This window comes from Toxorhynchites rutilus, chromosome 2 (genome assembly GCF_029784135.1).
Source record: "Toxorhynchites rutilus septentrionalis strain SRP chromosome 2, ASM2978413v1, whole genome shotgun sequence".
NCBI classification, from domain to species: domain Eukaryota; kingdom Metazoa; phylum Arthropoda; class Insecta; order Diptera; family Culicidae; genus Toxorhynchites; species Toxorhynchites rutilus.
Window position 1 is genome coordinate 196,172,428 of NC_073745.1, and position 17,873 is coordinate 196,190,300.

General features: G+C 36.8%; 1 protein-coding gene across 7 annotated transcripts in view; it reads left to right on the forward strand.

The window, feature by feature from the left end:
* LOC129770824 (cell adhesion molecule Dscam2) overlaps positions 1–17,873 on the forward strand; it is a 388,958-nt gene that overhangs the window by 208,484 nt on the left and 162,601 nt on the right. For all 7 annotated transcript variants that reach the window (XM_055773919.1, XM_055773924.1, XM_055773923.1 and 4 more), the window contains exon 5: positions 2,117–2,175. In XM_055773919.1, coding sequence (XP_055629894.1) covers positions 2,117–2,175 — 59 coding nt within the window. The remainder of the gene's footprint in view (positions 1–2,116; positions 2,176–17,873) is intronic.

A 17,873-nucleotide genomic window follows, 5' to 3' on the forward strand; every position in this document is an offset into this window, starting at 1 on the left:
CAAATTTGTTCGAGGTTGCATTTTATTGTGTGATTTTGCTTCTTCGCTTCTACGCGTCAGTACAAGCTCTGCATTGAGTCTTTTTTGTGCGTATTTTGAGAACTCAAACTGAAATAAACGGTTCTACGCGCCCGATCCGCACGATATTACAGCAGTTACCAACGTTTAGCCACAGCAAAGGTACCCTCGCTTTTCATTCTTTTTCTCGTTTGCTAATGATGGTACACGATGCTGAACATTTGGTTTTGCAGAAGCCAGTGGCGTAGTGTACAGGGGCGGGTAACACCAGGGCCATGCTACCGCTTATCTCTTCTATGTGCTCGGATAAAGGTGTACCTTTTAAAATCCGCACACACTCAGCTTGCTCTAACTTTCGATCCGTTGGGTGAAATTATTTGAAATTTTGCATAGATTGTTTTGTTTTGTTTTGATTGTTTTGCATAGATTTGTTGTGTATTGTTTTCACTCTGCGAGTTGAATTCATCAGGTGCGCAGAAGTTTTCAAAATGGCGACGTGAGAACAGCGTGCGTGTGCGAAAAAGTTTTGCACCATTTCTTCGAGACTAAGCATCTGTCGCATCGTGTCATCGGAAAGAAGTTGAGAATCACGAATTTCACGGCGTCTGGTATCTTAAAACGATTCGAAGAACGTCTGAAACGAAGATCCGGGAAAAAACGTCAGATCAACGAGAACGATCACAAACGCGTGGTTGGGGCCGTGTAAGCAAGTCTTTCGTGCAGAAAAAATGTCGGGTCCCAACCTTACCTAGAGATAATCCATCAGTTTGCAAATATGTCTACGCTAGATCTACTCCACGTTGTACATCATATCAGAAGTACAGATGCCATAGAATTCTTAAATCACGAACTGTTGGTGAAAGGGACCGCGATCTTGATCGAGTATTCGAGTTCTTGGCAGGATCGCATAAAACTTCATTAACTGTGATCAGCCTGTTGTAGTTCGCATAAATAAATTTCACAGCTCGACACATGTCAGCATCTGACAGCGAACTAAAAAGTCGATAGTCAAAATTTTGTAAAGAAAGCTTTTGCTAGTGATATCAAGACTCCGTGGACATTATGAAGGTCATTGGAATTAATCTGGATGATGCCAATCATTGGACTGCATTGGATGTGTTACAGTTCATCGTGTAGTGGGAATTTCAAGAAACGCTTCCAAATCATGCAGTGAGCTTGAAACAAAGTTTGAGTTTGAAAAACACACCCCAAGTAACACTCACATTGCGAAACAAACTTCAAACTTCAAGTTTCAGAATTTTCACAGCCCGACTGAATTGAAAGCTTGATCACATTCTATGATGCTTTCGCTCATTTTGTGTTGGTTGGGATAGGGTTACCAAGACCCTAGTACGAATCCACTTCAGAAAGAACTCTGCTTCGGTTAGCACTTCATTATACACAAACATTCGAACTAGAATGTAGTGATCGCTTTCGATGCGGAATCAAATATATCTTGCTGGCGTAAAACAATAATAAACGAATGAAAAAACATTTTGGCAACAGCTAGGCTGGAACTCATGCGAACCTAAGTTACGCTAAAATAATTGAAAAAAAGGTTGAATGGAGGGGCTGACATCCAAGACACCTGCTCCTGGTGTGACTCGTTCACGCTACGCCACTGTGCAGAGGTAATGGTATATTAAAACTGAAACATGGCTACATTTTGTGTACGATATTGACGATTTGGTTCAGGAACATAGAAAAACATAGAACAAACGTATAGCACTTATCGGCATACTAAACAAATTTTGATTCGGTTTGTATGCAAATTATCAAAATTCTTTCGCAAAATAGCAAAATAGTAGTGACATGTTTCTGATTTGGCACCCTACAAGAAATATGCAGGCTTGCGAAAAAAAATCTTTTTTGCACTGAACTAAAACGGACAAAAGAATTGTATTTTACTCTATGTGTCGTATCGAACTATAACGTACAATTAAATGAACGATTGAATGAATGTCACAAAGCAGAGCTGCTTTGAATCAAAAACCTTTCATCATATTTAACTAGAAACTGCAGAACCATAAACATTAGAAATATATTCATTCCGAATGGTCATTTATTCAACTTTTCTTCGTTATCTTTTTTATTTCAGATGTAAATTAAAAAACTTAATCGGAACTATTTTAAGTCGCGAAGTGCACGTGAAAGGAGGTAAGTCTACCAGCGGCTGCGAAGCCGCAATTATGCTCTTTGTGTATGTGGGAGGAGATTTCGTTTTTATTTTCTTACTTCCACGTAGCATAGTTGCCCGACTCATCCTTCGCTTCCCCTAAGTATGTCCCCATGAGGAATCCCAAAGTTGTCGCTTGAAATAATTATATACTGGGAGGCGAAAGTATACTTCGTAATTATGATTAATTCATACCCCGTGGCGAGCGCGCAGATACAACTCGATGTGCAACTTACCATTTTAATTAGACGATTTCATTTCAATAATTATTATAATGGAGAAGCGCATTAACTCAAGTCACGGTTTCCACGTTTGGAGACTGTAAAAAGTTGTTCAGTAATTAAGATGGAATGCAACGGATGACCCAGTCCCCGGTTCGGGAAATGATATGGATTGACTAGAGTTGTTTGTACGTCGTTTTGAGAAGAGAAGTTCCGGGTCTAATGCAGCTATTCCGTGTTTTGAATTCCGTGTTGAAATTGAATGGAATGTGGATAGTCATTACAATTGTGTTTGTTGAAAAGAATGGAAAAAAATCCGCCATAGAGAAAAATTCTTCATAAACTAACGAAAAAATTCTAGGGGTTGTATCCAAGACAAGATCGTTTAGGACGTAGGACTACGTAATCTTTTTTTCAAATTTGTTGGTTTTTCATTTCGGATATTATTTGCGAGTACGTCAAAATTTCATAATTAACTCTTTAGTAAAAAGTTCCGGGGACCCTGAAAATGTTTAACGGCTTGCGTGGTTTTGTAGAATCATTTCGAGAAAAAACGATTCTTTCTTGCCTTTGCGAGAACAATACACTAATTGATCATGTGTCGCAATTCGTTTTTTTATATCAATGCACGTATTGCACTGAGTATTTAACGAGAGGCATCTTCCATGAATCGCCATTCAATAAGCATCAACCACGCGTCTAACAGATGCACACAGTTGCAGCGATAAAAATGAAACATCGCGAGAATGACCGTTTATGAAAAATCGTTTCTCGACTCTCGGTCAAAACCGTCAACAAAGCTAGGAGCATTAAAACAGAGCTGAAGCGAATGAGAGCAAATACGAATGGCAACTAAAAGTATTGAAGGAGTGCTATTCACATGTACAAGAAATGAACAAGCTCTAAGTTTCGCAAAACGAAAACAAGCAATACACACAAAGCCAGATACTGACGGCTAGAAGCGACCTATAATCATTTGCACTCTTCTCTTTTCTCCCTGCTTTACCATGGCTGTGTTGAATACAATGCCAGATGCACTTCAAGTGAAATATTCGCTAGCGTTCACAGCTCGAGGCGAAACATAAAACACTAAACGAGCAGAATAAGCGATGTGTGTTGTTTCGGGAACAGGAAGATCCTGAGAATTTTCCTCGGAGGATATGCAATACTTATACACTAGCGACAGCTTACTTACTATGCAATGGATGAGTTTACTTCGCAAATATTCTCTTTTCGCTCTCCTTTGTTTTTTCTATTCTTCTTCCTCTTTTCCTTTGTTCACGGATACTTCAAATCCAACGATTCATTCGTATCCGATATTCTTTTGATTTCTTTATAAAGTTCTGTTTCTTTTAAAAATTGAATTAGATTATTTTCTTGTGTTTTATCATTATCTAAAATGTCGCTTAAGTTCTGTCCAATATTATTCCTAATTCTAGCTTCTTTTGTGTGCTGTATCTTTTGAGTGAAATCAATATTTTGGGCCCAGTTTTGAACGGAATCAATTGCTTTCTGAAGCCTTTTCCTTGTTGCTGATGCAGCGACACTAACTGAAACTAGCACAATGTCATCTGCATAAACAAGGATTTTCACATTCTCTGGAATTTTTGCAAAAACGGATTGCATAATAATGGTGAAGAGGGTTGGTAATATAACCGAGCCTTGGGGAAATCCATTTTCTTGGACTTTTAATGAAGATTTCGTGTTGTTGACTATGGTTTTAAAAGTTCTGTTTTCAAGAAAACTTTTAATGTAAAAACCTAGTCTTCCACGGATCCCCCAGTCGAAGAGAATCTTCAATACTGGATACCTCCTAGCTCGATCAAATACCTTACTTAGATCAAGTGATGCCACACCTGCGTGGTGATCTTTCTCAATAACGTCATGTACAGTAGCCTCCAACTCTTCTAGGTGATCTTTTGTGCATTTTCCTGCACGAAAAGCATACCGCCTTGGATCGAGCAGCTTATTAGACTCTAAAAAGGTCTTTAAGCGTCGATTTACTATCCTTCCTAAAACTTTTCCAACACAACTCAAAAGAGTTATAGGTCGGAAATAGTCCAGAAGATGTTATGGGTTTTTATCTGGTTTCGGAAGTGGAACTATCAAACCTTCTTTCCAGCAATCGGGAATATTCCCGCTGGACCATACCTCATTATAAAGTATCAATAGGACTTTTTTCCAAGGTTGGGCAGGTTTCTCAACATAGGATAGTTAATCTCGTCTGGTCCTGTAGAGCCTTCTTTAACTCTACTAAGTGCCCATACAAGATCGATGATGGAAAAGTCCCTATTGTAATCAAACTCAGAATCGGAGCTGAAGTCAGCGAGTTCCTTTTCACATTCGGCTTTTCTGGTTTGGAAAAGACTTTTGTAGTTATGGTTGGACGAGGTCTGGTAAAATTTTACTCAAAAGCTTCTGCTATTGTTTTATGGTCAATAGTATATTGACCGTCAATAAGGAGATTATATTAGTTTTTTCTCTTTTTGCCATTTAGCCTTCCGATATTACTTCATAACTGCTTTGAAGACGTTTGTGGGTTGATGTCTTCAACAAATTTGGCCCGGTTGTCTTGTTTGGCTTTAAATATGGCAGACCTAGCTTCACTGCGTGCCTTCTGGAATTCCTTCAACAGAATGGGCTTGAGCGGACTATTTGAGTTGATGTTCCTCCATTTTCGTAAAGCCTTTCTTCTGCATTTAATAGCAGTTTTTACCTCGGGGATTCACCAAGGGACGCACCGCTTTCCAAGGTTTTCACTGGTTCTCGGAATGTGTTTTAATGCAATTTTGAGGATGGTTTGGAGAAAAAGTTTCTGCAGACTTATCCTGTCTGGATAGGAGGCGGTTTTCAGTATTCTACTGGTAACTAGTCCAATCTGCATGTTCAAATTTCTACCTTGGTCTAGTGGGGACTTCCGGAGAAGACTGACCAAGGGAAATAATAATGGTGAAATGATCACTATTACAGTTGTCATCATAGACAGTCCATAATAGCTTCGAAACAAGTTGACTAGAAGCGATAGTCAGATTTATGGTGGTTGTGAGACTATTAGAAAAGTGTAATCTGGTATGTTGACCATTATTGAGAGCGAGCGTTGAGATCACCCGTGATTATAAATGGGGAGCGAAGCTGGCGCACTAGATGATCCAGTTGACCACCTAGTGCAGCCAAGTCGGCATGATGTGGGATGTACAGGCTCACAACTGTAACTGCAATTGGGAATTTAACTAAAATTTCTATTGCTTGCATCGAAGTTTTAAGTTTAAGCAGCTTATGGGGGGTTCCAGTTTTTATTGCAATTGCAACCCTATTTGCAGAGGGGGTGGGACCTTCTTAGAAGTTGGTTACATAGTTTTTTATGTAACTAGAGCAAAAATAACCAGGAGTCATTGTTTCCTGGATGCATAAAACAATGGGATTTATTTCTGAAATTAGAAGTTGCAAGTCTTACGTTCCATTGGACGGCTAGATTAGTAAAATTATTGAAATTAATTCTTGTAATAATATTGGCCATTTTTTAAATTTAGTTTTGGGTGGGGCAGATGTACTGCTACCAGGAGCGAATGACTGTAGCCTCATTTTATTAAAAGAATTGTCAATTTACATATTCGTTTCCATTTGTGTGTCGTTGGGTTCGATTGTGCGTGGTTCTTTGGTAATTTATTTTGTTTTTGGCGGAATTTTTAAGTTTTCTCTTGTCGGAGTTTTTTTAGCTTGTTGTTGTCCGTTGTCAATTGTTAAATGTCGTTTGTGTTTCTTCGTCCGTTTTTGTTAATGTATATGGTGTGTTCTTTCTGTTCTTCAGTGTTCTTTTCAATGTTAATGTTTTCGCGTTCACTTTCCGTGTCCATTTCTGTCAAAGATTCGTTTACGCAAAGCAAATCTTTTTTTTTGTTCAAATTTGCAATTTGGTTTTTAAGATCTTCGATCCTACGATTTTTAATATCGATTATTTTATTAAATTCTCCCTAAGTTTTGTTTATAGTTAGCCTCTGTTGCGCTACTCCAGCATAGGTAGTGTTACCGCCTTTTGCTATTCTGCGCGCTTCTTCGAAAGAGAGACCCTTTAGGAAGTGAAGCCGTTGGACTTCTTTTTCATCCTGATAATGCTGACACTTTCTATTGAAACAACCGTGATCAGCTGTTTTGCATCTTAGACAAAACAAAGGTTTGTTACATTTGGTTTCACCGACAATTTTATGCTCTTCGCCACAAGTGCCGCAAAGCGGTTCCTTCCTTGGGCGTCGAGCCTTGGTGTGACCAATATTCCAGCACTCGTAACACATCATAGATTCTGGGACATATGGGTGGGTTGGAACTTTTAGAGGGCCAAAATTTATACACCGAGGAGGAACAGTACCCAATATGGTTAGAATCAAGGTTGGAACAGGAGTGATAATACCATCGTTTCCTTTTTTCGTCATGCGATATATTTTTGTCACATTTTAATCGCTTAGGCTCTTCATGAGATCGTCTTCAGGCATCTCAAGGCCTCCCAGCATGTAACGACGCATTTTGGAAATGTTTTTGTTGATACTAATTTTGGTTCCATCAATCAATGTTTTTAATGAAAGCAGTACTTCGACTTGTTCGGGTTTCCTAACTTTTAAAACGTACCGTGTACGATTTCTTCGGTGTGGGCGTTTTCAATATTACCCTTCACAGCATCTTCAATAGATTTGCCAACTATAAACGGGTTCTTCGGAAGGGTGCAACCTTCTTCTGCTTTAAGTAGAAGGAAGTGCGCTGCCCCAAACTCACCGTAAGGATCCATCCATAATGGCATTGTATCAGTATAATAATTTATTTTTGTACTACTATCTGGTGGTAGAGTTCCACCGCTGTTCTTTGTCGCCATGATGAAGGAAGGATTCCTTAAATTATTATTTCAAATATAAATTAGCCTTAATACAGGCTTTTACAACACTCTTTTCCACACTCTCACTATCCAACATCACGAAGCGCAGTTTTGGCGCGAAAATTGTAACCTAGAAATAGAAAGGTAAGAAGAAAACGTTAGTGAGTAGAACTTGAATCAAGTAATACCCGTAATTTTTCTATTCTAGCGGCTGCATAAGTTGCTCGTTATTGACAGCTCTGTTCGGGAATGTACACTAATGGACAGAAAAAATGTATGGGGAAATGGGAATGCTTCCGATTTTCATCAACTTAAACCATATACCATGGGATTGTAATATATAGCATATCAAACAAATCTTAGAAAATTTCCGTTAATATTGGTATGAAAATCGTTAAAATCCGTTCTCAGTAAAAATAGTTATTAACGTTAACTTTATTACATAAAAACGTGACCTGTTTTCTGATTTGACACCCATAATGAAAGACGTGGTCCTACGTCAAAAATGTTACGGATTTTGAGATGAGTACAAGTAGCGGATGGTTTCAATGATGTCAAAAAAGATTTGATTTCAGGCGCAATAACGCTGTCGTTACAAGATTTGCAGAGAGGGCAGCATAGTGAAGAAGAAAGAAACCCCAAACTTAAAGTTGGGTTCATGAAAATGCAAACTCACAGTGATTTAACGTGATATATTTTGAAAACTAATTCCATATGGTGTGTTCCGACGCGAAAACTTTTCCCCTTCACTTAAATGTAGAACCAACTGTGCGTGAATATTTCATAAAGTGGGGAAAGTGAAAAAGCCACCAACGCGACTTCAAGACCAGCGTGTTTTAAAATGTATGTAAACCGTCGCATATACATAAACAAGCATACTTTATGGCAATGTATAATCATAAAAATCATAATGTAAGCCGAAGCATCGTGTTTTAAACACATTCCTGTGGCAGCGGGGAGCGAGAATATATATAGCGTGAAATGGAAGCTTTTCGAAAAGAACATTTCTCCTCCAGTTCGTTTCGACTGTTCCCAGTTACTCATGCTTCATAAGATTTGTTTACTCGCAGTCTCAGTATGTTAGCGGGTTCTTGTTGGTGGTCTTTTTTTTATCTGGTCGGAGATGCCACTTCAGTTTTGTCGGGTAGCAGTTTTTTTGCCTACCGTCATGAAAGCTTTTGTGTGTGGTGGCGGCACTGATGATGACATAAAAAATCAGAGATATTTCTGCCGGTGGTTTTCGCTTTTTCATGCCAGGGCTGTACTAGATGTGTCGTATAACTCAATGATGAGTTGTTCGGATTAATTTATTTTGTAACGAGAATCGAAGTTGGCGAAGTTTATATATGTTTGAATTATCAGACTACATCCCAACTAGCGTTGGCAGAAAACATTTCATCTTTGGCAGTAACAAAGCTTTTTCATGTGCTGAAAGGTGAAATGAACAAATAAAAGCACTTTTTTCAAAAGCTTTAAAATGTTTGTATGTGTGGGAGCAGACATCTCTTTCTCTCAGACTGAACGCCAGCTTGGGATTGAACCCGAATAAAAGTCAAAACGATGTTAACGGGGATCGAACCAAGGCCAGCTGGAATGCAAGGCTGTTCTACACGACCACGCTGTCTACATAGCTGTTACTGTTGCAATATTGCGTGATTATATTACACCTCATTGTAAAATGAAGTTGGAAAGTGTTTTCTAAGAGTAAGAAGGAGATAACGTGAACATAAACGTGGACCTATATTCTTTTTGGTATGTGTAACGGACCGAGCGACCTTCTGCATTTTTCAACTCTCTAAGAATAAAAACAACTTAGTAGTTTGTGCTATGAATCAAGACCTCCTCTTTATTTTTCTAGCTTCTCTTCTTGAATTTACCAATTGTATTACCTACTCTCTGTTTATTCTTCTACCTTCTCCATTAGTATGGAAAACTCTTACATTCATATTGGAAAATCCTTGGTTGGATTTCCCCTATCTCTAGTAACAATCTTTCCCATTAAAACCATAAATTCTTATTGAAATTATATCCTAAGGCACGCTTCGTCCGTAAAAATTCTACCTATGAATCACATGTTTCGTACAAAGAATCGTGCGAGTAACATTCATTTCTGTAGCTTGAATTCGGGTAAACAAAACTCGTCTGTATTTGAGGTACTACATCTGGGCCGTGTATGTGGCAAAGTATGTGAACAGGTTTAATGCTTGCTTATTTGCAATGTGTCTCTTGTTTTGATGTCCAAACATGAAAAAATATACACTGAGAAAAAATAGTATTTTTTTTTATTGGCTTAAAAAAACTTGAATTTGCAATATCTAAAATACACATTTTTTAATTTTTTTATTTTTTTCATATAAAAAAAATCATAAAAATTCGATATTCCACAAAGTTTGTCAAAAATAGTGTTATCATTTTGTACCCATTCTTTATTTGTTTTACATGTCTTCTATCTTATATGATAAAATTAAAAAAAAAATTAAAATATTTATTTTAGATATTGCAAATAGAAGTTTTTTTTGTAAATAAAAAAAGAGTACTTACATTTTTTCGCAGGGCATTTTTTTTACGTTTTAACATCAATACTGTATAATTCTTTCTAAGACACTATTTCGATACGACTTATAGTTTTTGAGATATAAATTATCAAATATTTCTCTTACTAAACTCGATACGCCCTTTTCAAGAGTTACAATTGAGTCAAAAAATTCCCAAATGGTGTGGAAAACTCATATTTCCTCCAACCCAAACGGAATACAAACTTTCGTTCGAATCAAAATTACAAGTTTTTAAAATCGCATTTTTAGATCGATTTCATTTGGAATTGCACAAATGCTTACCAGTATTTGAGAGTCATGACATTTTCTGTTGTTTTGGGCTCATTTAATGTAATAAATCAGCATGACAAAACATGCGCTAAAAATTAAATTTGGGTGTAGGGTTTTAAGGTTGGATAAGTGGTGAATTTTTTTTTGGGAAAATTGTGTCTGATAATAATTTTATATTATAACTCAAACAAATGAACTTAGACAGTTATCAGGTAAGCTATCAAAGTCCTCGCGTTAGTATTGATAAATAGCGTGTAGTTTGGGAGGAATTCTAAACAAAATTTTAGTTCACTTTGTCTCCGAGTTCAATTTTGCGAATGAAAACATACAGAAAACGGGTTTATATCAACAAAATTCACAAATTTGTCAATCTTTCTGAGCACAACACTGCACGCTATTTTATATGTGTGAGTAATTTTCGTGTACGATACTAAAAAAATCTAGCTCACCTGTAGTATATGTCAAATCACGTTGAACTCAAACAGCATACATCCATACGTGATACATGAGAGAGAAAAACGAATTTATTTTGAAGAGATTCACTTCAATATGCACTGAAGTCCATTTGACTGAGAAGAATTAAATGTGATAGTCGAGTCGTAGAGTGAGTTAGCAACCAAACGCCCGAATGACTTTTGAGTCATATATACGGAGAAACTGCTGGAAAAAAACAATACTCATTTCCAATTGAATACAAAGGCGACTTTCTTCATCTGCTGACTATCTCCAGTTGAATATCACTTTTAGGACAATACCTAAAGCGTTACAAACGGGTTTTTGAAAATTCGAATAATTGTCGAAACGGCGGCCATTTTGGTTAAAAATTAAATATTTTTCATTTTTCAAAAATCTCTAAATAGTGTTTTTGAAAAAATCGAAAAAATTAGATATCATAAAACGGCTATGCCTTAGATATGCCTTAGATAATAAATTTTTTATGCTGATAAAAAAATGGGTGGGGTATATCTATGATATAAGGTTGACGTGGGACTACCGTTGGCTTAGTAATCATTTGTTTGTATTGATTAAATTATTGATAGAATCAAATAATTTTCGAATTCAATTGAATTTAACATATTTGCTGTGTAAGTAAATAATTTGAACAAACGCCGTGTAATGTAAGCCACCTTGGTTTTTATGGTTGTTCTAGAGAACAAATTTCGATGGGAACAAAATTTCCCCCAATTTGCATGTATTGTCAATGCCAATTTCCCCAGGCACATTGGAGACTGTGTTAGGGGACATACATCGATGGTAACAAAAATTCCCTCAACTTGAATGTAACTGCAAAGCGGATTTCCCCAGGTACATTTATTTTGATGGCCGTAAATCAGACCAATAAAAACGTGGCATGTAGATAACGCTTAAAATTTCACAGTTGTTCAATTGTTTATCTCACGAAAAATGAGATTTCACTCATTGTGATAGATGCGTAGACATATATCCTATCAATTAATGCAAACATTGTTCCGATATATTAAGAAATTCTCGAGTTAAAAGCATTTGAAATCTTTCATTTTCTCCTGCATGTTCTTTGTTTAAGTTTTCATGTTATCTCCATATTCCGGTTAGACGTAGTCCCACGTCAAAATTCCAGCCGAATCGGTCGGGTAGATCCATACAAATGAAACACAATTCTGCATTACTCGAGAATCAATCAAGCAAATTACCAAATTAGGCATATAGAGGTTTTAGGGTGCAATAAATGTTTCTATGGTGGTTAGACACTCCACCCCCTCTCTTAGGGGGGTGGGGTTATTTTAAACTTCTTTCCGATATTAATATATTTTCATTTATTAGGGGGATAAATGAAAGTAAATTAATTTCTAATCCTACTCAAATTACTAAAGAGGGGGGGGGAGGTATCGGCCATACAAATAAAACATAAATTATATTATAATGATGAGTTTTGGTAGAAGGACTAGGATTTTTTTAGTAAAAGATAAATTCAACGGGGTCGATTAGAAGATCAATCAATGAACAGTTCCGCGATTGCACTCATGAACTTGCGCTTAGTAAAAAAACCTAAATGTTTGAAGGTATTGATAACAAAAAATAAATTGGTGGGCGGGACGAAGTTTGCCATAAGAAATAAATTTCGTTCAAGACTCTTTCACTGCTTAAAGATGACTTTAAACTATCAATCAAAATATTTATTGGAGACAGAAAAGATAATTATTATCAATAATTTTCATTTCTAATTTCTTTCGTGCTAATTTCTTCCACGGATATGAGTGCCAGAGATGCTGCACTCCTACAAGCTGTCAAAATCGTCATCGTTGTCGTAAACTATTGTACATACACTGAAAGAAATAATTAGTAAATAAAACTAATTTTTTGGTATATGCTACCAATCTATTATCATTTTCGACCGTACTAATAAACATATATGTCAAGCAGAATCATGATTTCTAAGCCCAATGTCGGTTATATTTTCCCGCCGAAAATGCACGTATTAGAATTATATCCTTATTATACATCCGTATTGCCTTATGGCAACAGTAAAAATGGTTAATACGCCCGAATCAATTTTTTTTTTCTGAGTTTCGGGAGACATGTATGAAGTTAGTTGAATTGAAGTATATAGTGTAGGATATAACATGTATCTTCTTTTAATAGACTGGTCATTTGAACTTTATTGTTGTGTTCAAGAGCGAAACATTCAAGAAAACCAAAAATTACAGTGTTTCATAACCAGGGCCCGAAATCTTCGAAGGTGAAAAATGAGGACCGACTCTACTCCCAGCAGCTTTGCTTCGACTAGAACTGCTTCGGCAGTCACCGCCAACAAAAAGTGACTTGACTAGAAAATGAATTGACCAGCGTTGACTAGCGAGAATGACTGGTGAACTAGTCCAGTCAGTGGTTATTTTAACTGACTCGACTAATGAATACATATTTGCCTCTTCATTCAACTGACTTCAATCCACACTTCCATTTCCCCCTGACACTAATTCATACCCGCGTACGCAATATTATTTTCACGTCCATATAAAGAGGAACGAAAACATGATTTCTGATGCAAAAAAAGAAGTTACCCCATCAATGGACGGTTTATTGTCTACCCATCGTGAACTCAAACCAACGAACTTAGACATTTCTAGATCAACATGTCAAAAGGGGTCTATCTTCTTTGATCGATTCTCTTTCAATAACCACGGCTTTTCAGGCAGATTTAACTCCAGTTTTGCCATGTAGTTTGATAAACGAGGTCCCCTTTCACACTCCTTGTCGTCGAACACATAAGGAAATCCTGTTACTGCTGAGTTATTAATGAAAGAGAATGTAGATAAAGAGAATCGACCAAAGAACCTGTAGCGTATGTCAAACCACGTTGAACTCAAACATCGATGCATGTACATGTACATGGGAGAGAGAAAGAGAGGAACTAATTCGTTTTAGGGGAAGTCACTTCAAAATGCAATGTGGACAATTTGACTGGGAAGAATGAAATTATATAGTCGAGTAGGTAGAGGGAGATAGCGACTGAACGCCCGACTGACTGTTCAGTCTTTTTGGCAGAGAAACTGCGTGAAGAAGCCAAAAGTCATTACTCACTGACTATGCATATAGTCAGTCAGATAGTCAGCTGGCTATCCTCAGTTGACTGAAATCTGTTAGAATTTGTATCCTATTCTCTTGCGGTAATGGATAGAGGCAACGCTGTCGAGACTCTTTATACAGACTTTAGCAAGGTTCTCGACAGAGTAGATAGTCCAATGCTTATTTTCAAGCTCCAACGTATGGGAGTAACTGGAACTTTATTAAAGTGGGTAGAATCTTACCTCACCAATAGAACACAGTTTGTTCACTTTAGAGGAAAAATCTCTAATCCGGTGAATGTTACATCTGGAGTTCCACAAGGTTCTCACTTAGGCCCTTTACTTTTCATCCTATTCGTATATGATGTGTCACTAGTATTAACTAACCTCAACATTCTAATATATGCTGATGATATGAAATTGTACATGGAAGTAACCAAATGTAGTGACCTTGTGATTTTCCAACAAGAAGTAGATGTTTTCTTCGAATGGTGCGTGAAAAGTCTTTTAGATATTAATGTGAAAAAAATGTAATATTATATCGTATACTCGAAAACATGAAACTTATGACTTCATATGTTCTCTAGGATTTGAAACTGTAGAGAGATGCGTCAAAATTAGAGATTTAGGTATAATTCTTGATTCGAAACTCACTTTTGGCGAACATTACAATACAATGATCAATAAAGCAAATAGAATGCTCGGTTTCATAAAAAGATTTAGTTACAATTTCAGTGATCCATACACAATAAAAACATTGTATAAAAGTTTTGTTAGATCTATTTTAGAATATTGCAGTGTTGTATGGGCACCCTATCAAGAATTGCACTCCAATCGAATAGAATCAGTACACAAACAATTTTTATTATTTGCCCTGAGAAAGCTAGGCTGGACAACATCTCCCCTTCCCCCATATGAAGCTCGTTGAATTTTAATAAATATTGAAACACTTGAGAAACTCAGAGAAAATGCCACAATTTCATGTTTAATTGACTTAGTTTCACACAGGATTAGCTCTGAAAACTTACTTGAAAATCTAAATTTTTATGCACCAACACGAGCCTTGCGAGCACGGAATTTGTTCAAACCAACTTTATTTCGAACTTTATATGCTATGAATGGTCCACTTAATAGAATGATGAGAACGTACAATAATTACAGTAATGTAATTGATGTGACAATGACGATTCTTCGTCATTATTGAAAAAGTCATTGACTGAAAGATCATTGTATTCGTGAATAACAGTTTTGTAATATATGTTTGCTGCGTTGCAGTTCGTAATTTATTATTAATATTAAAGACATGATACCTCTTATAATTGATTTTTATAAATATAGCTATAAATTATTCATTAAGTATATTGTAATTGTAATGTAATGTATGTAATTTGTTGTCTACTATAGTTTGACGAAATAAAGAAATAAAATAAATGAAGATAGTTGTTATATCCTACACTTTATACTTCAATTCAACCGACTCCTTACATATCTCTGGAAACTCAGAAAAAATGGGTGGTTCCATAGTTGTGAAACGCATGTAAAACAATTGGTACATTCTACTAGTGTTTGCATTACCAAATATATAATATTTGGCAGTTTCTACCGAGGATTTTTCTAAGTGTATCCAGTTATCTAGATATGTTATAAAGGTCCACTCATTAGTATTAGTGAATAAGCAGCCGAACATTTTGTTCAATAAAATCGTAGTTCTGCAAACTATTTTAATTTATGTGCGTAATTTTGATGTAAGATATGAAAATTCAAGCATACCTGTTAAACTAAAAACCATAACAATACTGTAGGAAAGTAATGACAATGGAAATGGTTGTGTAGCAATGAGGTACATATAAAGGTGGAGCAGTAGACGAAGTGTATCTGTATTGGCAAGCAAAATATCGTGTCGTAATTATTTGCATTCAATATGGAATGTATATGGAAGAAACAAAACAATGTTGAAAGTACTCACGGTTGCATGATAATTTGAGCCAAAATTCTCATGAAATCATTCAACTGGTTATTTTTTTAACAGATGACAATTATATCGTGGCTTATTTCGATTATTCATGTGGTAAAAAGGTCCAGAGAGCAGTCGTATGCTTAGTTCTCGTAAGCAGTAACATTTTCGGTGAAATTTTGTTTAATGGGCGATTATTATCTCACAACATATACATCGACACTGAGAGTCTTCGAAACATCAACTTCATAACGGTAAAATAATGAAACTTCGTTTGATTCTATTAACGTGGGGGGAGTGAAATTGGCGCATGGAATTATCATATTTATCCGTCTTTTTCGACGTGATTTCACAAATATTCACTTCACGCTATCACATTAGCCTCATATTCAGCGGAAGCTTTACAAAAATGTACGTTTTTAATTGATAAATTACTTCCTGAAAATAGCATTTTCACATGGATGCGGTGGGCAATCAAAGATAAACACAACGACTGACGTCACTATTTGCGAAATAGTTATGGCAGCGCATGCTATGTCGCTCGAAATTCGACCATCTTCGTTACCTTTTTTCCAGGACATTGGTTGTGTAGGGTTGAAGAATAATGATAATGTAGATTGAAGTGAATCTCGAATGAATATCTTTACTGGCAATTTCAATACGGATGATCTTGTAAAGGCCGCCTGAAAATGAAAAAAAAACATATATATTCACCTATGTCAAACCTTCTGTTTCTTTCTGTTGACATAGACGGTTTGACGAAGAAGAATACTAACTAGAACATCACGATGAATCGTCGGGTGTCAAATGGTCACTACTACAACTAAAAAGCACACCCAAAGTTATTTTTCAGCACATGTTATGGCATCCCGATTTATTACATTAAATGAGCTGAAAAATAATAGAAAATGTTCTACTCCCCAATACATGTATATCATTTGTATAATATATATATCTTAGAGCCAATATGAGCGAAATAGGAGACAGACACAGACATAGGAGACAGACACAGACACAAGCATATGAAAGATTTTCGTATAGTTTGCCAAATACACGGCTCAGACAGAGAAAGGTATATTCTCGTTCATGTTCTTCTTTATCCTCTTAGGAAACACTTTCCAACTTCATTTTATGATGAGGTGTAATATGATCACGCTTCTATATAACAGCACTGGCAGCTATATGGATAGCGTGGTCGTGTTAATTAGCTTTGCATTTCCAGCCGGCCTTGGTTCGATCCCCATTGACGTCGTATGGACTTTTTTTTGGCACAATCCCAAATCAACTGAGAAAAGAAAACAGAAAGAGATGTCTGCTCGCATACATACAAATTTTTAACCTTTCAAAACTTATTATTTGCGCATTTGACCCTCCAGCACACGAAATGGCATCATTTCTGCCATAATGAAATGTTTTCAGCCAACGCTAGTTTGGGTGCACGTTCCGACAAAAGCTCATTTCAAAGAGCATCATGACAAGGGGCTAGAATGAAGGAGCGATCACTCAACCGAATGTGAGGTATATGGGGAGATGAGATCCATATGCATGAAACATGACCAATAGTGTTAGGAAATTGTGTGGCATGCCCAGTTCTGGCAACACGGGCATTGCCAGTTTAGCGATCAAGTGGGCTGGGCACTCGGCACATCTTCTTGGCTTCGGGCGGTCTCCGATTATTCTGCGGACGCTCAGGGACACACAGAAATCTGTCAATATCCAATGAACCACAATGTTGCATGGTACTTTACATCCACGGATATATAATCGAAAAAGAGTGGATGATTGAGATATTTGAACAGAATTGGAGTATTAACCTTTGGTGCACCAAGTGAATGAACGAAGCCTGTTGAGTACATATCCCAGCTGAACTTAACAACAGAGAGCACGACTGATGGCTGCATACAACTTTGAACCGTCCATATCGTCTCTTTCTAACTCTCGTGAAGAACCGCTGCACACAAGTGCAGAACGGCGAATGATACATAAAGGATTACGAACGTAATTATTCGACCCTTGTGAGCGGAGAATGAGGGATGAACTAAAACGGGAAAGGCTTTCTCTCTGGATTGGTGTTGCTAGTAATACTTTACGGTCTACTTGAGAGCAAATTGCATCGACCGTTGTCGATGATTCTATTGCCTGACACGCGAAAATCAATCTTGTTTGTGATTTTTGCAAGTGATTTCTAACTAGCAGCGCTTTATCGATGACACTTATGGAGTTTTGCAGTTGAGTTATTAACTAAATAAAAAGCTGATGAAGAGAAATCGATCAAG